General features: G+C 41.6%; 3 protein-coding genes across 3 annotated transcripts; all 3 read right to left on the bottom strand.

Annotated features, from left to right (window-relative positions):
• Positions 1-3,906: 3,906 nt before the first annotated feature.
• LOC130140322 (uncharacterized) lies at positions 3,907-4,866 on the bottom strand. The gene has a single exon (XM_056319432.1). The coding sequence runs from the start codon at positions 4,658-4,660 to the stop codon at positions 4,031-4,033; it is 630 nt and encodes a 209-aa protein (XP_056175407.1). The 5' UTR covers positions 4,661-4,866; the 3' UTR covers positions 3,907-4,030.
• Positions 4,867-8,433: 3,567 nt separating this feature from the next.
• Positions 8,434-9,818, bottom strand: LOC115667146 (zingipain-2-like). The gene is made up of 2 exons (XM_030588762.2): positions 9,377-9,818; positions 8,434-8,945 (listed from the first exon to the last, which is right to left on the bottom strand). The coding sequence occupies exons 1-2, from the start codon at positions 9,816-9,818 to the stop codon at positions 8,434-8,436; spliced, it is 954 nt and encodes a 317-aa protein (XP_030444622.2).
• Positions 9,819-16,044: 6,226 nt separating this feature from the next.
• On the bottom strand, positions 16,045-17,550 carry LOC115694331 (zingipain-1-like). The gene is made up of 2 exons (XM_030621463.2): positions 17,080-17,550; positions 16,045-16,877 (listed from the first exon to the last, which is right to left on the bottom strand). The coding sequence occupies exons 1-2, from the start codon at positions 17,525-17,527 to the stop codon at positions 16,288-16,290; spliced, it is 1,038 nt and encodes a 345-aa protein (XP_030477323.2). The 5' UTR covers positions 17,528-17,550; the 3' UTR covers positions 16,045-16,287.
• Between the last annotated feature and the right edge of the window lie 4,419 nt (positions 17,551-21,969).

The following is a 21,969-nucleotide window of genomic DNA, read 5'->3' as shown; positions in this document are numbered from 1 at the left end:
TTTTTTGCTTCTTGTTTCTATTTCAAATCTATTCCCTGATTACTTTTTTATTCCAAGAAACCAAAAAATTAACTGACATTACTAAATAAATTTCTGTTCTTTTTCTGTTCTGGGGAACAAAAAAACTGAAAAATAAAGAAACAAAAACGTTACTAAACAGGCCTTGAGTGTATGGATCTATTGGCTCATTTCTCCGATATATTCAAGTTGTTCGTTGCAACAGAAGAGCCAACTTGGCTCCAGACTTTTCAACAAAGGCCCAAACAAAAAGTAAGGCGAGTACAATTCTGTTTCTCTATTTTTCCTGTCGCCGGTGGCCTCCCGTGTGACGTCGCAGGCCGTCACTACTAACGACAAAGGGTCTAATAATCCATATACGCATGCGGAAGCTATTAATATTTATGAAACAAGAATGTAAAGTATCTTTTACTGAGAAACATACACAAACGCAAGCACGCTGGTAAATACCTTTATATATATATACAAAGTTAGAGTCAGGGTACATGCGAACTAACTGTACAAATATACAATTCAAAAGATAAGTCGCCCTTGGGAGGCTAGGTACACTACTCCACCAATACAACCACCCCCAAATGCTCCCTGCTCCAACAACTATACGACCCTATTCAAAAAGGTCCGTCATTCGGGTCATGCCATCTCAAAAAGTTGTCCATCTGGTCGCCCAACTACTCCTCCATATCAGGATCGTTGTCCGACCCTGAGTCTGAGTCAGTATCCAGAAATGGAAGCAGTCCCCAAAGCTGTCCTTGACAGCGGATATACAACGCAATGAAACGGCACGAATCTAACCCTGGCGCAAAGCCTACATCAACCCACAGTGTGGACACAAACTTCACAAAAACAACATTCGGAAACTCAGAAAAAGTCACGTCCTCCCAATGGAACGTAAAATCAATAGGGGCTCCATAACGAGCGCTATAGGTAGTGGGAGGAACGGATGTCATATCTACTAATCTGAAAAGATAAATAACCACGGAAGTAAGCATAAAGCTCAGCAAATAGATATCTAAAACATCGACAACACGAATCATCAAATCACCACAAGATGTAAACATTATTTATGAGAGAAATGATGCAAATGCAATAAATGGGTGCAGTGCATGTTGTATGCTAGTTATTATATCAGTTCTCTCATCAAATATCCACCCCCGTACCACGGTTACATCGACGCGTAGATCGACCCGTGCGGATAACTTCCAGTGCGCAGACCGGACTTCCATGGTATACCAACCACAGGCATCTCACTCCGAGGCATCGTCAGCGCGCAGACCGACGGCATCCAAGCCTTCCGTACTTGGGCATCCCGATACTCCCGCGGGGCATCATTGGCGTGCAGACCGATGGTCCTCACCATTCACTTTCACATGATGCACATGAAGCAATGCACATAAGGCATCGTTAGGGATCCCCCGTCTGACAATCCTCACCATCCATTATCACACAATTATAATATGATGAGTGCAAATGATTCTAACAGAAGCATATGAATAACAATCCCCATATGGGGCATATTAAACCAACCGAGACACCAACGATACTATCCAAATCACAGGCAATATAACAACATCGTGCACAAAATCACCATCTCATATAAACTATCCTTCATCACATGATTCAGCTGACGTGAGACCACGTCGTCACCGTCCATGGGCTCGGTCACCACCATCAGCGGCCTACGACACAGGCGTTCCTCACGCCTCTATCCCACACCATGAGCCACCCCCGCGCTACTTTCTATTCCGCGGCCACCACGCGCCGTTAAGCAGTTCGGCTCAACGCAAACCACGGCTGCCCTTATCGACTCCTTACAACCATTCAAACTCACCACGTGTCATCCCGACACTCGAACAACACCAAAAACGACTAGAAAATCAAAGGAACATAGTAAAAATTTCATCATCCAACTTACACATAACCTTAACATATCTCGTTCGAGCCATCCAAGCTCGTTTTCAACGATCCGTCACCATCTCACGATATCCCGACACCCGTACGTCCTCGGGAAACCAAAAAGTCAAAGACTTTCCAAACTTTTCAACTCGAGACCCAAAACCCATCATAAAAGGCCAAAAACCATTTATCTCGGGTGAAAAGACGAATACGAAGTTGAGGAATTAGAATCTACTTGCCTCGAGGATGATCTTGTCGAAGAATCGTAGGAAGTCGAGCCGATTTTCCTCTTGCGCAACCACGATCCGTCCAAAATGAAGAAGAAAGAAGAAGAAGAAGAAGAGAAGATGAACAGAATGAAGAGAGAAAAGGAAAAGACTTGATATAAAGGAATTTCGGACAGAATATTCCTTAATATTCTGATTATTTTTTTTTTCTAATTTTTTTTTCGATTTTTTTTCTGCACCAATATGGAATGACACCAAAAATCAGGATGTCACGTCCCGCTGCCGTCCGTCGATTGCTGTCTAATGCTAGTCGCCTTCGGCTGTCCTTCGCCCGCCGCCGGCCACCATCCACCAGGAGGGAGAAATTTTATGTTGTTATTATACGTATATTTTGACTAAGAAACTCATTCAGGGAATAAAATTAGAAAATTCTAGGGTTAATACCATGAAAAACCCTAAACTGGTACACTTGTGACAGATTTACCCCAAACTATTTTTTTTACCATAAAAAACCCCAAACTGGTACATCTATGACAATTTTATCCCGAACTATTTTCTTGACCACCAAAAACCCTAAACTGGTACACCTGTGACAATTTAACCTCGAACTAATTTTTTAATATTATTTTTTGGAATTTTTTTAGTTTTTCTTTTCTTTTCTTTTTCCTTTCCTTTCCTTTTTTTTTCCCTTCATCTTCAACCTCTGGCTGGTCGCCGATTCGGCGATCAGTTGGAGGGAGGGTCGGCGAGGTCGGCCCCGCCGACCACTGGCGAGGCCGACCTTGCCGATAACTGGCAAGGTTGGCCTTGTCCCACCCCTGACGAGGTTCGACCTCGCTAGTTGCCGACGAGGGGTTGTCCTCGCCGTCGCCGCTTTTGGGCGAGGTTGACCTCGCTAGTTGCGGCGGGGCCGAGCCTCGCCAGCAACGGCAAGGACGACCCCTCACCGGCAACTGGCGAGGTCGGCCTCGCCAAGCAACGATGAGGTCGACCTCGCCGTCGGCCGACGGGGCCGACCTCGCCGGCCAGAGGTTAAAGATAAAGGAAAAAAAAAAAGAAAATGAAAGGAAAAAGAAAAAATAAGAAAAACTAAAAAAATTCGAAAAAATAAAAAATATTATTAAAAAATTAGTTCGGGGTAAAATTATCACAGGTGTACTAGTTTGGGGTTTTTGGTGGTAAAAAAAATAGTTCGGGGTAAAATTGTCACTGATGTACCAGTTTAGGGTTTTCTATGGTCAAAAATATAGTTTTGGGTAAATCTGTCATAAGTGTACCAGTTTATGATTTTTCGTGGTATTAACCCAAAATTCTATTTATGGCCAGAAATTGATTTCTAAAACATAATAGTTGTCATTCTCGCTCAAATCTCCCTCGAATCAGGTTCTAGTTTCCCCCTCAAGCTCTCAGGGGCTCTTTATCTTATCGAAGCCGGCTCTTCGGATTTTCCTTAGATCACCGAATTAGGTAAATCAACTCCTTTTTATTTGTGTTGATAATTAAATACTCTATCTTTCACGATTTGTGAATTTCGTGATTCGTCCGACCTATTCCTTTTCCTATTAACACCCGATGTGGCACCACTAAAATTAAAAAAAGCGGAGAAATCGTGCTAAATTAAAACATTCGACTTAACGTAAGGAGAAATAGACTAGGAAAAAAAAAAAGTTACATCAGGATGGGAGGATTAAAAGGTATCTTACTCCATACTATTCTGCATGACGAGAAACAAAACGCACATACATACACACGTATTTATGCACTCATATTTATATCACAAGAGGCACGTCCAAATCTTCAAGTGCAAAGATGTCGTCCTCATTATTTCCAGAGCCCTCAAGATCGGAACGCGCGGATTCCTTTCCTGAGCTTCCATCGCCGATGGCCAAGTCCTATGGCAAAATCAAGAAACCGTTGCGGTCCTTGGGGAGATTAAGAAAGTTGTCAGGATCGAACCCACAACCCTCATGATCGGAGCACATCGGGGTGGACTCCACTCCCAAACTTCCACTGCTCGCGGCCGAGCCGACCGGCGAAATCAAGAAACTGTCGCAATCAACATCACGGGCATAGTCCTTATCGAAAGCAAAAAGTGAAGGAAGAGAAGCTTCAAAATTCTTTTTAAGTGAATCGATCTTGTCATTGTTCGAAACTTTAGAAGAACGACCAACTCCAACTCCAGAATCATCATCGACGCCGGCCTTAACCGATGGCTTGTCCTCCAAATCCTTCAATTGCTTGCACACCCAATCGAGAACGGTCACGATAAGGGACTTGAAGTCCTCCTGTGTCGCACAAGAATCACACTTTTTCTCAACCCAGTCCAGCCACTCTCTCGGACCCTTCGGTGGCATCACGTCACCCTTGCGACGGAGGTATTCAGAGATTATCTCTTTGACCGAGGGATCGCCGAAAGAGTGCACCTCACTCTTGGTGGAGAAGACAATGACTGCGGCGCGAGCGCCGGTGAGTTCGCAGAGGTTGGACGCCTTTTTGAAGAGGCACCTCCTCCAGAACATCATGCGGCGCTTGTTCGGGTCGTCGATCTTGCCGATTTCTGTTCGCCGGCACTAAATCATTGACGGCAGAGTTTGCAAATGCTTTTTACTAGGAGAGAGAGAGAGTGGGTGGGCGGGGGCGTTTCTTGGTTCTCTTGGAGGGAGAGAGGGTGATGAATCTGTCTGCATGGTCCTCGAGTTTCTTCGAGAAAGAGTGAAGGGTTTGGAGGAAAGAAGATGGTGCAGTTTTGTGATGATGAAACAAGCACGAGGAGAGTGCCCGTATTCATAGCAACGAGTGCAGTTTTAAGATTGTTGTGGGGGCTTTGACTTTCATGTCATGAAGCAGAAGGAGATAATGAGACAAACAATATAATCAAAATATGATGAATTTCAAAATGTAAAATATCACCCCATTTGGAGGAAAATCTGTCGAGCTAGAGAATTAATCTACATCGGTCCAGTTCGGTGCTGGTGATGGTAATTCCGGAGTTGGACGTTGAAAATTTTAGGACAATTCTAGTTTTTTGTCCTTTCAACTTGACCTATGCAGATCACCGAATTAGGCGCTCAAACTTTTCACCTGTGTTATTTAAATACTCTTGCCTTTCACAATGTGTGGAACCGGGGGAAAAGTACCAAAAAAGTCCTAGACCTTTTACATTGGTGTCAATTTAGTCATAAATCTTTTTTTTATGCCAATTCAGTCATAAACCTTTTGCATTGGTGCCAATTTAGTTCTAAACCTTTTTTTGGTGCCAATTCAGTCCTAAACCTTTTGCATTGATACCAATTCAGTCCTAAATCTTTTGTCTTTATGCCAATTCAGTCATTCCGGCTAATTTTGGCCGGATTTTACTAACGTGGACGCTGACCGGCCGGCGGCCGGTCACCGGCGCTGACATGGACAACTTTAATAATATTTTAATATTTTTTTGAATTTTATTTTATTTTCTTTTCTTTTTTCCCCTCCCCTCCCTCCAGCTGGTTGCCGGATCGGCGACCGGCCAAAGGCCAGAGGCCAGCGCTGGCGAGACTCACCCTCGTCGGCCACTAGCGAGGGCGGCCTCTCCGGCGACTGGGCGAGGCTCGCCCTCGCCAACGACGGCAAAGGCGAGCCTCGCCATGGCTGGGCGAGGCCCGACCTTGCTAGATCCAGCGAGGTCGTGCCTCGCCTAGCCGCCATCGAGGCTTGACCTTGCCAGATCCGACGAGGTCGGGCCCCACGGCGAGGGTTCGAGCCTCGCCATGGCTAGGCGAGGCCCAACCTCGCCGGATCTGGCGAGGTCGAGCCTCACCGGCGGCTGGACGAGGCACGACCTTGCTGGATTTGGCGTGGTCGGGCCTCGCCCAGCCATGGCGAGGCTCGCCTTCACCGTCGCTGGCAAGGGCGAGCTTCGCTGGCGGCTGGGCGAGGCACTACCTCACCGAATCTGGTGAGGTCGGGTCTCGCCCAGCGTGAGGCCACCCTCGCCAGTGGCTGGCTTGGGCAAGCCTCGCCGACGCCGACCTCTGACCGGTTACCGATCTGGTGACTGGCTAGAGGAAAGGGAGGGGAAAAAATAATAATAATAAATCAAAATTCAAAAAAATATTAAAATATTATTAAAGTTGTTCATGTCAGCGCCGATGACCGGTCGCCGGCCGATCAGCGTCCACGTTAGCAAAATTTGGCCAAAATTGGCCGAAAGGACTAAATTGGCACAAAGACAAAAGGTTTAGGACTGAATTGGCACAAATGCAAAAGATTTAGGACTGAATTGGCACAAAAAATAGGTTTAGGACTAAATTGGCACCAATGCAAAAGGTTTAGGACTAAATTGGCACCAAAAAAAGGTTTAGGATTAAATTGGTACCATTGCAAAAAGTTTAGGACTTTTTTGGCACTTTTCCCGTGAAACTGGTGATTCATCCAATCAATTCTTTTTGCCATTAGCACCCGAGGTAGAAGTTAAAAGTAAAGAAATTGCTTTGAATTATAAAATTCAATCTAATATAAGATAAGAAGAAGGGCAAAAATATAGTAAGATGTTAGGAGGGGAGAGAGCGCGTAGCTATCAGCCATCATATTTCAACTCATCCCAACACCACCTTGCCACCATCACAGGGATGGAGCATGCAATTCGAGCTGATAAGGAATCATTGTGGCTTCATCGAAACATGCTACAACATCGATTAGTAAACATGTACAATGTAAAATAGAATACAAGCAAAGGCCAATAGGAGACTAAAACGCTCAATGAAAGAGTCGGCTCTTGTTGCATCTCCTAATTTGGAAGACATCATGGTAATCCTTTCCTTCCTACATACAAGTCGTTTCACCTCCTTTCTTTCTCAATTATAACCATATCCTCCTTAGTGCTGTTAGTAATCCCCCTAATTTGGAAGATGTCAGTTTATCCCTTCCTTTGTACTCTAATCATGGTGATTCTGGAGTTGGACTTAAAACTAAGGATGGATTTGTTTGAGAGAAAATTTCATAATAAAGGAAAATACTTTTTGGAAAATCATTTTTAGGAAAATTGTTAGTTTTCCTTTGTTTGGTGACATGTAACCGAGAACATTTTATGATGTTTGGATTTCATTTGGAAAATGATTTCAATCTCATGACTTTATCTCAAGCAAAAAAAAATTTGAATTTTTAAGTACTTTTTCTTTTTCTTTTCTTTTTTTTTATTTTCTATTTCCTTCTTCCTCCTCCCTCTATCACCGAGCCTCAGCGATGGCCGTGGCAGGCCATCGGCAAGAGCCGACTTGGCTAACCTTGGGCGAGGTCCAACTCATCGGGATATGGCAAGGCTCAAGCTCCCAGGGATCTGGCGAGCTTGACCTTGCCCGAGGCTAACCCACGCCTGTGGTCGGTCGCCGGCCCTTACCAAGGCCCGACGACTAGCAGAGGAGGAAGAAGAAGAAAAAAAAAGAAAAAGAAAAGAAAAGCAAAAAATATTAAAAATTTTAAGATGAGTAATTTCGAAAAGTGTTTTCACCTTATTAGATTTGAGATTTTTTTTATCGAAAAAATTTAGGAATTCACTTTCCTGATTTTATGTATGAATATTTTCCTTAATCGGAAAGTATTTTCGATTGATTAATCATTTTCGGCGAACCAAACGGGTGTAAGTTGAAAAAATTAATTTTGGGAAAACACTTTTCCTCAAGCAAAGGCACCCAAAGATTACATTCTTTTAACTCTTTTTTAGTCTTGGATCATGTGCCCTTGCATTAGTTCAATGGCTGCACCCACAATAAGAACCCAAGTTCAAGCTCAAACAAACCAACCAATGGTAACTCAAGTACAATCTAAGAAGAAGCAATCAAATGCAGCTCCAAATTAGAGGATTTAATGGGCAACTCGAAAACAGGCACCAAGGGATATATGAGAATCGTACAAAAGGTTAAACCGTTTTGAAAACATGCCATTTTTTATTCTTCAAGGTGGCAAACATGGAGTGCCTACTCAAAACGGATACAAACAAAGAACCCAAGACAATCAAGCTTACTCTTATACCAATGTCGGGTTTTTGCGGAATGGCACCTCAAATCCTAAGAACCGAAATTTTTCCATGTAATGCTCGTGTATCCACGCCGGTCGAAGGTGTAATCCCACGGATACCATAGATATTACTCTAGCCTAATGGCACAATAATTGAAGAGGCAACACAAACAGCAACTCGTAATCGCGTGAAGCTTGTGCTTTGTGCATATATGTTTTGATTATTATTCTCAAGCAATTGGATAAGAAGCTTTGGATGCGAGTCCGCACATTCCTTTAGAACTACCACCGCCTCTCTGAATCCTCATATAAAGAAGATGTCACCCGATGCCTCGCCCCACAAGTTCCTGATCTTCCAGAAATCGGTCCCGTCCTCACTAGTCCCGTACCCAACCACGACAACAGCGTGGTCCAGCTGGGAGCCGCAATCCCCATTGAACACGCCGCATTTATAGCTTTGGAACTCCCGCCCGCTAGCTGCAATTACGACCGTAACTGGCTGCTGCGCAACTGCCTTCATGAGCTCCTCCTCACCGGGCGGCACATCGGCGAAACCCTTGATCTGCGCCGCGCGTTCTGCTGCTTTCGTTGAGTTGCAGGTCCCATCCATATCATAGTATGCGTAGGTACCCTGGGATGCAATTCCTTGGTTTTGGACAATGTACTTGAAAGCATTGTCAGGGGAACCGCCTCTGCAGCCATAGCTTGTGGTATCACAATCTATCAGTTGTTGCTCGGAGAGCGCCGGTAGTTTGCCGCTTGTGATCCCCACAATTCCTTCTACTGCTGCTACGACTGAGAATGCCCAGCAGGATCCTACATAATAGCTGTTGACATTATAAGCATGTGAAATTGCACTATTTCCGTAATTGTGTTACCATTGATGTCTGACTTTTTATTATAGTATGTTAAGCTTTTGTTTGGTGTAGTTATCGCTTTCTTGTTGTACTGTAGCTGTGCTATGATGTGTTGTTATACATTTTTTCAAACCATAGCACCTCAAAGATGGGTGAAGCAACTTCCCAACAGCTGCTATAAACTATTGCAGCTGTCGAGAGTTTATGGAATACATTATGAAAGACGCAACACTCATTTTCACAGCTGTAGCTGCCTAAAGAAAGCTGTACTAAATAGGCTCTATGTCACACGTATGCTTAAGTTTTCCAAAAGTATATATATTCCGTGTAATACCTACAGGTTTACTATATAAAAGAAAAGGTCGAACCATTCACAACATTTGTACTTACGACACTGGCCTTGATACTTATCCTGGTTTACGACACCTTTCTGTACCCAGTCGATGCTATCGGGAATACCTCCGGCCAGATTTTGGTGTCTAAACAACATCATTTCGGCATGCTCTGGTCGCTTGGGTGCCAAGTATCCCGTATGGCTTCGCACGAACTCCTCGTTGGTCAAGTCTGAGAATCGGTTGAAACCTAACTCGAAAGTCTGTTTCCCGGACTTCTTGAAATCTGCAATGAACAGCATGTTCTCGGCGAAAATCGCCTGGCGTTTTGCCTTCTCCTTTGGGTCCTCGTAGGTCCGAACATATTCAGTCATCCATTCCTCGTGCTGCTCAGAAACGGTGGGCTCGCGCAACATGCGGACCGACACCGCAAGCCATGCCCAAGCGCCAAGAATTAGAGCAAGGAAGATGATGACTTCACTCTTGAGCGTGAAAGCCATTGCGTTAACACTTTCTCGTGTGTGTTTTCTTCTTCTCCTCAGTGTGATACTTTGAAGGGGATGTGATGAGATAGCTGCACTAGAGATGTACATTTTTAGGCTGCTTCATAACCAGGCCATACAAAAATTTTGCGTTAATTTTAAGGTGGAAAGTTCGTTCCCAATTCCATATTCTCTACGGAAATATGATTCATAAAGCCATGCTTGTCCGAACACAAGTGATTCTTGCGCATGCACCACCACAGGCAAGACATTGTCACATTTTGCCGCCACTTCGAGAGATATCGCGTCCATATGTCACATGATATATTCACCAATGACCGCATTGAATTTTTCATCTCGCCATTGTGAAGTGACGCTTATGTTTTGAACCCTACGGACCACAACTTGATTTCTCCGACATCATTAATTTAAATGAGACTAGAACTATCACTAACCTACTCTAAGCTAGTTAGGAGTCAAGTAAAGTACAGGATCTGCTTTAACTTTGAGAACCAGATATTTCAAACTCGGACACTTTGTAACGGTAGTTTTAGCTAAGGCCTATTACCGGTACCTCTTTTCTTTTAGGAAAAAATTCTTTCATGCAATCTTTTATTTATCTTTTATCTAAACATGCAAATTTAAAGTGTTCATGCATAAATGCACAAGCAGTAAAATAAAGCAATCGATAGCAGTCAGATAAATTATTTAAACAAATATAAAAAACAGCCTGAGCCGTATCGGGCAAAATTAATACAAGACCTTTTTATAATGCATTGATAGAAGACCCCTACGAGCAAAGCAACAGGTGCAATGCCTAAATAAGTATCTTAAAATGAACTAGTGCTATAGGGAGAATTAATCATACCAAACATGCAGGTGCAATGGACAAGGCAAATAATGAAATCTTTTAAAGAATGTATGCTAAAGCATTCAATGTGTAGGGCAAGCCTAAATCTAACGCTACGGATGCGGTTTTTATATTTTATGTATTAACAAAGTTCTATTCTAAATGATAAAAATAGGCATTTTTAATCTATATGCAATCCTGGAGATTCTATTTTTTATTTATTTATGCAGATGCTTTATTAATGACCAAGCATGCGCATGATTTTTATTTGTTTTTTTCCTTAATGCCGTTGTGAAAATAGCAATAAGATAAATACATAACTTAACTGATCCTAAATGCGTGTCGGAGCACTTATTTATGGAAAACCCTAAATTTCTACTGATTTTTTTTCTTTAAAGCAGTGCAAATGTGAAAATAGTAACAAATAAACTGAATGATTTGAACTCATCAATAAATTAAGAGAGAGTGAGAGAGAGAGATTTGATTTTTTTTTTCCTTTTTCTTGTCACATTGGTACTATGAATTGGTCAAAGATCAACAAATTTTAAAAATAAAAAAATAAAGAAGAAACACAAAGATGGCCAAAAGAAAAAAGAAACAAAAGACATGCATGTGTGCAATGTGAAAATTGTAATAATAATCTAAATGATGACAAATATGCGTCGGAGCATTCATTTATGGAAAGCTCTAAATTTCTATATGAGTTGTCAAGCAAAATCCTATTCTAACGTGATGCTTTGTAATTTTTATTCTTCTAATGGTAAAATTACTAAGACAAACCAATATGCAAAATAGATGGAATCTATCCTATTGTGAACACACGAATGAATAACATATATCTAAATACACATGGTATTTAAGACACCGAGTGGAAAGCGCCTAATCAGATGTAGCAAATCATGAAACACTCTCGATGATAGGATCACTTCATGGATAACTTGGCATAAGAAACTTTGGAACCTTGAACCACTTACCTCAAACGGAATGTCGTGCAAGGATGAAGAGGACCACTCCAAGCTTGGTCAGGCGAGAACGAAAATTCGAGGCAACATGGCGAGCGACCAACCCGACGGTTAACAATCTCGATTGACTATACTATTCTCTCGATTTTTTTTTCTCTTGGCAACATTTCTCGTCCGTCTTAGACTTGTTATATTTCCTTCTCAAAATTTAATCTAAATTTCACCCCAAAAAAACTCTATGAATAACCCCTAAATCTCTCTAACCACTTTATAATTCACGTTAGTTGACATTTATTTAACTCAACTCAAGACTTACGAATATTGACAACTAGATTTGTTCATAATTTTTTTATAATTCTAAAATTCGATAATATTTTAACTTTCGATAGAGAAGTAATTTCTAGAGAACTTGATAGACAAAGAAAAAGGAGATGAGTCTAAATCTAAGTCTCAGCATGTCGCCGTCAACCAAAGGCCGTGTTAGCATACTAACAACAAACAATTTCCAGCCTAGAAGTACCATAAAATATCATTGACTGAGACCAGTGTTGGACTGTACAGATTAAGATTCTAAGGGATTCTAAGAGAACATTCTATTTTTAACTTATCGCCCAAGGACTTTGTTTGAGTGGGGAAACGTTTGATCTATCAAATCACAGCATCTCTTACTAAAAAATCTTGGAAGTCACGCTTACCACACTAAATTAGTCGGGGGTTTTATTGAAAACGAATTGATCAATCACTCAGATAAAGATTGGTAAATTCAAATGAAACTTGATAAATTAATGGCATTTGTAAGAAAGACAAATGAAAGTTGATAGAAGATGGAAAAATGAAATTGGTAAATTGTCACGCCCCGAACCCTCGAGCGCGCGAACATCCTTCCTTGGTCGTGTTATTACGACGTCCCAAGACGCGTCGCTGACTTAGTCATTCTAACTTTCAATTATGCACATGCGGAAGCACGACATCTCCAGACAACAATAACAGGGACAGACAGGAAAACATGAAACAAATATATATACATACATTAACAGCAGTACATCGGAAATTAATATATTACAAGTATGCCACATAGACCTTCCCGATTATAATCACAAAAGATAGGGGGTTAACCTAGCTCCTCTATCCACGAGGACAACCTTAAAAGGTGTTCCCCGTCAAAACAGCCGGTTCCCACGGAACGCAACGCGTACTCATACCTGAGCACCTGAAAAATAGTTAACAATAACGAGTGAGATAAATTTCAGTAAGTTAACGACCTAAGCCTTGGTTAGGAAGTCAACTCGCCTCGGGCACACCTAAACACTCAGCAACACATCGACGGCAGATCAATAGCAAAGCAACCCCTGCTTTGCCCTAACTATACACACAAGCAGGCTATCCAACCCAGCATAAACAAACGTGCCATTAAACTATCGCAGGCTTTCTTACCTTGCCTTGGCACACACGCCCTGCACATTATAAACCATCATGTGCAATCACAATGCAACAAGCATATGATACAATCAGAACACACTATTCTCATGCACAAGGCATCTACACGAGTCTCGATTATAAGGTGAAACCGTTTTGGCCCGTTCCATACCGTGCCTCACAATTTCATCCCATAATCAGGCACAATGCATCCACACTCTTTCACGCATGTTCCGATTACTATGACCTCACAGGGCCACGGCACAACCTGCGTTATTCGCATCAGGTTGGCGATCTTCCGGCATAACCGGACATCTATCACGGCCGCTCAGGGTACACCTGTCCTCGCACCGGGGTTTTCTGATTTAACTAAGTATTGATCACAGCCACTCAGGGCACGCTCGAAATTCCGTCGGAGGTTTCATCACGGCCATTTAAGGTACGCCCCCACTCAGACGGGGATTTCATCACGGCCATTTAAGGCATGCTTGTACTCGGACGGGGGTAATGGATTTTCATTATGTGATCACGCAAGCCCCTCAACCACTCAAGCTAATTTCATTTCTCCTCATTTAACCAATGCAGATGTGGTTGTGCTTACACATCAAAATACTGCAACTTTTATACCTAAAAATGCAGTAATAAATTCACACATGATCACATACACACAATTGAACCGTCAAACTTTGCATGCTTCCCTTTTTAAACATCCTTGCCCTATTTAACTTATAAAACTTGACATATAAACCCGACACCTCAGGGTTTACTATTTATATGTCCACAAAAACCCTTTTAAAAATTAAATAACAAGGTTTTACATAGGGTAATTATTTCTCAGGGCAAAGCAGGCATTAAACAGCATAAAACAGACATAATTCAACACTTAACTCAAGCAGAAAACACCCATATAAAATCCACTTATCGCCCTAATTGCGATAACTTATCAATCAATTAGTGATAGCTTATCGTCCCTTGGCGATAACTTATCACTAAATTAATCGATAGCTTATCACCTAATTGATAATAGCTTATCACTCAAATAACGATAGCTTATCTTCCTTTGCCGATAGCTTATCGTCCCTTTAACGATAGCTTATTGTCATTTCCTTGATAGCCTATCGCGTTGGCAATAGCTTATCACCAAAACTTTGATAACTTCTCGCCTATTTAGCGATAGCTTATCGCCTAACTTTCCGATAACTTATCGCTAGTTGATAACCTATCAACTAATTAATCACCATTAATCACTAACCACCTAATTAACTTAATATAAACTAATCCTAACCAAGTTTAACGTACTAATCAAAGGATTAGAGCATTAACTCACCTGTTAACGATTCCGACAACACGGGCTCGACGGCGAAGGTGAGGGCTACACTTGGCTCGGTCTGAAAACAACACGGGGTGGCGACAATGGCTGGACAGCAGCTCAGCAGATTCTGTGGGGCTGATTTTAGCTTGCGGTGGAGGCGAACCAGCGAGGAAACGGCTCGGACGGACGGCGCACGACGAGGGAACGGTCACGGCGCTCGCCGGTTGGTGGTGGTGGTTCCACGACGGCAAAAATAGCAGCCAAGGGGGGGCTGTTCTGCTGGTGGCCGAAGGAGGAAGAGAAGGGAGACAGGGGGCGGCAAAATGAGAGAGAGAGAGAGAGAGAGAAGGAAAAATGAGAGACAAGAGAGAGAGTTTGGGGAGATATTATCTCTTTCCCAGAGTCTTCATCATCAATGCAATTGCCCCCAAAGTCTTCATCATCAATGCTTATCCTATCTTTGTCTCTTTGTTCAATAATGCAAGAAGGGTAAGATGGTCATTTCACAAAGTATAATATAAAATACTATATGCGTATATGGGCTAGAATTTTGTACGGGCTCGTATGAATCGAGTTCGAGCTTACAAGGATAAAGAATGGGTTTGAAAAGTTCACGGGGTCAAATTGGGCTTGAATTAGCTATTGGGCTTGAAAATGGTAAAGTGGGCTTAGTGGGCCTCATTGGGCCCACTTGGACTTGTTTGGGCCCAAGTGACCGAAGCACACATTGGGCGTGAGGCCCAATGGGCCTTCAATCGGCCCACTTCATCGTGGGCTCCAATTCTCGACCCAAAATTCCTTTGTCCAAAGTTTCGAAGCTCAAAACTATTCTCGGGGTCTACCTCAACTAACCCAAAAAGGAAAGTCTCTGAACTATCCTTAATCGAAAACCTATAACCGGACCAAGGCTCCTGGCTAAACTTCAATGGGAAGTGCTCCTAATATAGCCTATTCGGGTTAGGTGGCCTCTTGGGTGTTGCTAGCGTGACTTATGGTTGATTCTTCAATTAATCCATATTCGAGTCTTATCAATCCATGGATCATTCTCGGTTGTCATGTAATCATGCAAAATTGATTTATTTACCCAGGACACATGGTCTTATGAAATTAGCTTAGGATCGTTCAGGTTTAGTATAATGATTATGCGGAATCACCCATAATCCGACTATGTATATTCTTGTCGAATCGATCCATAACTATTCACTAATTGACCCGTGATGTCATAAGGTCGTCCCGCATCGATCCTTATGGTCTAGCTATTTTCCATGGTTGAGTGCTCTAGTCGAGCGCATTTCCCGACCCTCAATTGCCCTTCCTAATCGAATAGTTGACCCATGCACGATTTGTGAATCGACTCATGGTCTAACCCTGCTATTAGTGCATCGACAATTTAAGCCACTTCTCTTGCCGAAATAGGGTCCAAATCGAGGATATCACATAATTTGCGCACCATCAATAAGAGTTTGTATTATGATATGTCGGTCGATTATCAATAAGCTATCAAGAAATCAAATAATCAGTAGCTTTTTTTACCAACATTTTTTTATATATTTACGGACCCTTTTAAAAATTTATTAGCACGGGTAAAAAGTCTTCTTTTATTATTTAAAACTGGACCATACAATCATCCGGTAGGCATGAAGACCTCCCATGCACATGGTCCAAAGTCTCAAACGATGATATCAAGTGTCTGCTAACAATATAAAATTCAAGGACCGTCTTCAAATCCTCCTTATTCTCATTATCATTAAACACTCAAAACACTTCAGCATAAGAAACCCAGCAAAGGTCGCATGGGGTCTAACTGAAATTAAAACAGTAAATACACGAGATTAACTATAGTAATTAACCCGAAATATTTCCACTTAGACTAAACTCGGTTCATATGGACCGATTTTGGCCTACTAACACACATGAGCTCGAGGCCATAATCTCTTAGATAAATACTTATGCAACGGGATAAGAAACTTTCAAGGCAATTCCACAAAGACCACCTTCAACCCCAGAGTCCCTCTGAATTCTCATGTACCCATTTTCGCCCCACGAAACGTCCCAAGAGTTCCTTACTAACCAGTACTTGGTCCCGTCCTCGTCCGTCCCATACCCGACGACCGTCACCGCGTGGTCTAGATCGGCATTGCACGGGCCATTAAAGACCCCACCTGCATAGTTCTGGAACGCAGACCCACTCGAGTCCAGTGCTACTGACACCGGCTGCATCGCCACGGCCTTCAGCATGTCGTCCTCGTTCGCGGGGACATCCGTGTAAGCCGATATTTTGGCCTTGACAACAGATGCGGACTGCTCGTCGCAGGTGCCGTCGACCCCGGTGTACGGGTAGTTCGATGTGGAGCTGATGCCTTGGTTCTCGATGATGTACTCGAAGCCGCTGTCTGTATAGCCGCCTTCGCAGCCCTGGTTGCCGCCATTGGTGGCACAGTCTATGAGTTGCTGCTCGGACAGGTTCGGCAGCACGCCAGACTTGATCTGCGTGATCGCTTCCACCGCCGCCACCGCGGAGAACGACCAGCAAGATCCTGTACAGAGGGGATAGTGAATCGTGCAGTGATTATCACTCAATCAAGATAATTTCAAGCCAAAGGTCGCATGGCTATATATGAAATCATATTAAGGTGTCGGAACAATTAATTTCTTTGTTGTTTCACTAATAAGATTAATTGTTTTATGACGAGTGGGATAAAGATGGGCAATGTAATAGTTAAGCAGTAAATTTCTTACCACATTGGCCTTGGTTCTTTATAGGGTTGACAGCGCCTTGTTTGACCCAATCGACGCTCTCCGGGATGTCGTTCAAACCTTGGTACTCAAACGAATGGACTTGGGAGGAGTTACTGCGTGTTGATGATGGCAATTTGTATCCAGTATACGTTGCCATAAATTCCTCGTTGGTTAAATCCGAGAACTTGTTCAATCCGACCTTGTAAGTCCGGTTTGCCGCGCCATTGAACTCCTCGACGAACTGCAGGTTTTCCATGAAAATCTTCAAACGCTTTGCCTTCTCGGCGACATCTTTGTAGTCACGCCCATGCCTAGTCATCCACTCCTCGAATTTTTTAGTTGCGGACGGAATGTCGTAGGCACGGGACATGGCGTCCGAGGCGCATGCACATGCACACAGGACAAGTATCAACCATATGGAGAAATTTTTTGCAAGTTTGAAAGGCATTTTCTAATGAAGAGTGATGTTTGTGCTGTAGAGAACAAGTGAGTGCATTATGTGTATTTATAGAAGGAAAAATAATACAAATGGTCCATGAAGTTTGACCCAATATGTAATGTCGTCCCTGAAATTTTAATTTGTTCAATATGATCCCTAAAATTTTGGTACATATTCAATTTAAACACTATACTATATGAAAATGTTCAATGCCGTCGTTTCATTAAATCAAGTTAACGGAATTAGATGATTTGACTTCTAATCCGGTACATTTGAACTGTGAAAATAAAAATAATGTTACATAAAATATCCACGTATGATATTCAACTTCAATTAGAATATAATGGTCCTTTTAATTTGTTTAGCTTGTTCAATTTGGAAAAATGATTATCCATTTAACTTGATTATACGGATTATTATATCATGAGTTAAATGCCTTACATGGACAATCCACGTGTAATGTTATGTTTTTTACCACCGTTCAAACTTACAGGATTAGAAATCAAATCAGCAAATTCCATTAATTCATTAAATTGAATAAATGGAATGTCCGACCAAAAAAAAATTTAATGGAATTATGACATTGCAAATTTTCATATAGTCTAAGGATTAAATTGAACATTTACCAAAAATTTAAAAATCATATCAAACAAATTAAAAGTTCATGTGCATATTGGGCCAAAATTCATGGTCCATTTGTGTAATTATGTCTTTATAGAAGTGAATGTGAAATTAACTGATTGGAGCAATTTGATGGCAAAGAAAGTTGGTGATGAGCAACTTTCAGAGTGCGTGTTGAGAGGGAGAGAGAGTCTGTGTGTGAATGCTCAACTTTGAACGAAAGTTTTAGGTGTGAAAACCGACTTTCATTTTAACTTTTTTTTCAACTTGTTATTCACGTTAAATGACATTTATCTGTAGAAAAATGCCTGAACAAGACATATGAATATTGACAACTAGATTTGTTCTTATTTTAAATTTTGATAGAAAGGTCATTAAGTAATTTTTTTGCTTAAAATAAGCCAATTTCGTAATTTTGGGCGGCGGTGCGACGGCCCATCAGGTCCCGAGTTTAAGATCGGATGTGATCACGCATGCCCTCTGTGTATTTCCTGTTCCGATATGGTCGGAGTAAAGACACGCGATTTGATCGTTTATGGAATGAAGATGAGATCTCCGCTTTTAATCATCGTGGTGTTTGGTCATTTATGGAAATGACTGCACAAAATGAAGAAAAGGATTCAATCGTATCGTTCAGGCCGACCAGACCGGATCGAAATGCCGTTTCAATCACCTTCCCAAAAAAGTTTAATGTTTGAATCAATTCGGCAAAGATACGTGCCGTTCCTCTCGATACTTCACAGGAGTTCGATCTTGCTGTTTACATCGAACTCCTTATTGGGTCACTCATCGATACATCGCGATTTGGATTTCGACCGGTCGTCGCGACCCCCATTCTTTTTTGCCTAAATTTTCCACTTCCACGAGGAAAGCGGCGATCGAGCAATAACAGCCGGTAATATAAAAACAAAAAAAGAAGCTCGAAAACGAAAGGATAAAAGGGATTAAGAAATGTAAACTGTCCGAAATTTTTTAGAAAAAGATGAAAGTATAAAACGAGCGGCTTCCTTTTCTTTTCGTTTTCGTTCTTTTTTCCACTGTTGTCCGAACGGTCTTTTCCAACAAAGAGACTTTTTATCTCTCGTTCCCACCGGGGGGTGGACCTCTTTGTTTTTTTTTGTTGGTCAGCGGGGGGACCTCTTAGGGAGGAGAGGATCCTCCTGGATTTTAGTGGGGTTTTGCTAAGACAACATTACTACGACGCGCACACGCAAAAGAGGGGATGTGTCTATTCTAAGTCAATACTAAGTCCGTAGAGTTTACGAGTCAAGTTTTTGGCATCATTGGGAAATAACGTAAAGTATCATTGACTAACACCAGGTTGGTCTAGACAGATTACAACTTTAGGCATTCTAATTTCTAAGAGAACATTCTATCTTTAACTTATCTCCCATGACTTCATTCGAGTGGTGAAACAGTTGATTTATCAAAGCACAACATCTCTTGGTTAGAATGATCTTGGAGGTCGCACCTGCCACGCTCGAGGTGGAGTCTTACCCAGCGTTACCCAAACAGAAGATGCACTCGTCAAGATTAATTGAGCCGAAGTTCTGAATACCCAAAAATGAGCGGCCCTTTGATGTTTTGGCTGTTTTTTTTTTATTTCTCCAAACTTTTTATTTTCTCTTTCTGAAAAATTTGACCTTTTTCTGACGTGGCGCCATTTTAGCGGCAAGTGGGTGCAACATATGCCAAAATAGATACATATATAGCCAAGTCAGATTCAGGCTCGTCACATCAGCAAATTTGTGTGAGCAATCACCGGAAGTCCTTGATAGACTTGCGTCAACCACACGCCGGGCTCACATTGAAATCTCTTCCCCCTTCATTTTCCAAGTGTTTAAGTAACTCCACGGCATGATTAACATCATCTAGAAGCTAGTCAATATAGAAACCCTTTTCAATTTCCCAACGTCCAATGCACGGAATCTCTTCTCTTTCACTTTCGTAAGTTGTCCTATTGTTCTGTTTCCACTACTTTGAACGCTCTTTAGAAAATAGTTGATAAAAGAAATTTGGCAGGCCATCGAACTTGATAAAAAGACAAAATATTTGTACGTATATACAAAATAGGTTGACCAGCAAGTTAGGCGCATCATTGACGCCATCAAAGAGACAATTAGAGATATGGAGTTCGAGCCATTAATAGTAAAGCAATCCATCAGAGATTCATTATTTAGCTACTGATTAGGCATGCTTTTGGTATACTTAAAAAAATGTCGAAGACCGCGTTGGCATACTAAGTCCATAGAGCTTACCGGTCAAGTTTGGACATTATTGGGAGAAAACAAAAGATATCATTGACATGGACTCGTGTTGGTATGTAGAGATTAAAGGAACTCTAAGAGAACATTCTATCGTTTAACCTATCTCCAAGGACTTCGTTTGAGTGGTGAAACAGGTTGATTTATCAAATCACGGCATCTCTTGCGTAGAATGATGTTGGAGGTATCACGCACCACACTCAGGGTGGAGGCTTTCCCAAAGTACCCAAACAGAATATATACTCATCAAGATTAATCGAGATGAAGTTCTAAATACCCAAAAATGAGCGGCCCTTTGATGTATCGGCTGTTTTTTTTTTCTCCAAACTTTTTATTTTCTTTTTCGGAAAAATTTGACATTTTTTTGACGTGCCACCATATTAGCGGCACGTTGGAGCTACATATGCCAAATATATATGTATGTATGTATATATATGTATATATACAATGCCAAGTCAGATTCAGGCGCGCTACATCAACAAATGTGTGTGAGCAATCACCGAAATGCTTTCATTGCATATATCCAAACATTATGGCTTGATTGCACATTGAACCCAATGATTAAGACTTTTGGTGGTGCAATTTTCCCGATTAAATATATTATAAGGTTATGTTTTTCTTCATCCCTTATTAGAAGAAGGCTCATTTTATTGATGGGATACAAATATCGACATTACTTATATCTATATTTAGTCAAGTTTGCGTGAGATTAATATACATGACTATTTTAACCTACCAATCAAAGAATGAAACTTCCTACAACCAGGGATGGAGGACAAATATAGCCCTATACCTCCACTTTGGTTGCTTTGAAAATCTTTCAAGAGACAATGCATGCGCATTTAATGTAGGCTATCTAATCGATTCCAATATTTCTTTTCACTTATTGTCATGGCAAAGATAGGAAGGCGTATGAAAAGGGTAAGAATTAATCAAAGCAAGCAATTGGCAGATGCTTAACATGGTCTAGAAGCTAGTCGATATAGAAACCCTTCTCAATTTCCAAGCGTCCAATGCGCGGAATCTCTTCTCTTTCACTCTCATTAGTTGTCCTATTGTTCTATCACCACTACTTTAATGCTCTTTAGAAAATAGTTGATAAAAGAAAGCTGGCAGTCCATCAAATTTGATAAAAATTATTTGTATGTACATACGAATTAGATTGACAAGCAAGTGTCATCCTTCTAGGACGCGTCATTGACACTATCAAAGAGACATTGGAGATGTGGAGTTTGAGCCATTAATAGTGCATGAATCCATCGAAATTGATTATTTAGCTACTGATTAGGCATGCTTTGGTATATTAAAAGAAATGTCGACTAAATCATTAGTCGAACAATTAGAAGAGAGAGATGTTAGGAGCGCGCATTAGAAGTCCGGTACCTTCATTCGAGGAGATCACCAGGGGAGAGCCCAAGTCCGAGCCCGTTAGCATATCCAGTTGGACCCACCTTTACTCAAAAGCTTCAGCCAATGAGTTATGGGTCAACTTGTTAACTGCTCCACACCATGCCAACCCTCTGATATGAGAATTTTCTAATATAACTCACACATTCATCTCAACAA

Source organism: Syzygium oleosum, unplaced genomic scaffold, assembly GCF_021117445.2.
Source record: "Syzygium oleosum isolate NSW1041296 unplaced genomic scaffold, Sole_v2.1 Sole_v2.17, whole genome shotgun sequence".
Lineage (NCBI taxonomy): Eukaryota > Viridiplantae > Streptophyta > Magnoliopsida > Myrtales > Myrtaceae > Syzygium > Syzygium oleosum.
Note: the sequence above shows the minus strand (reverse complement) of the source record. Positions and strands in the feature narration are given on the sequence as shown.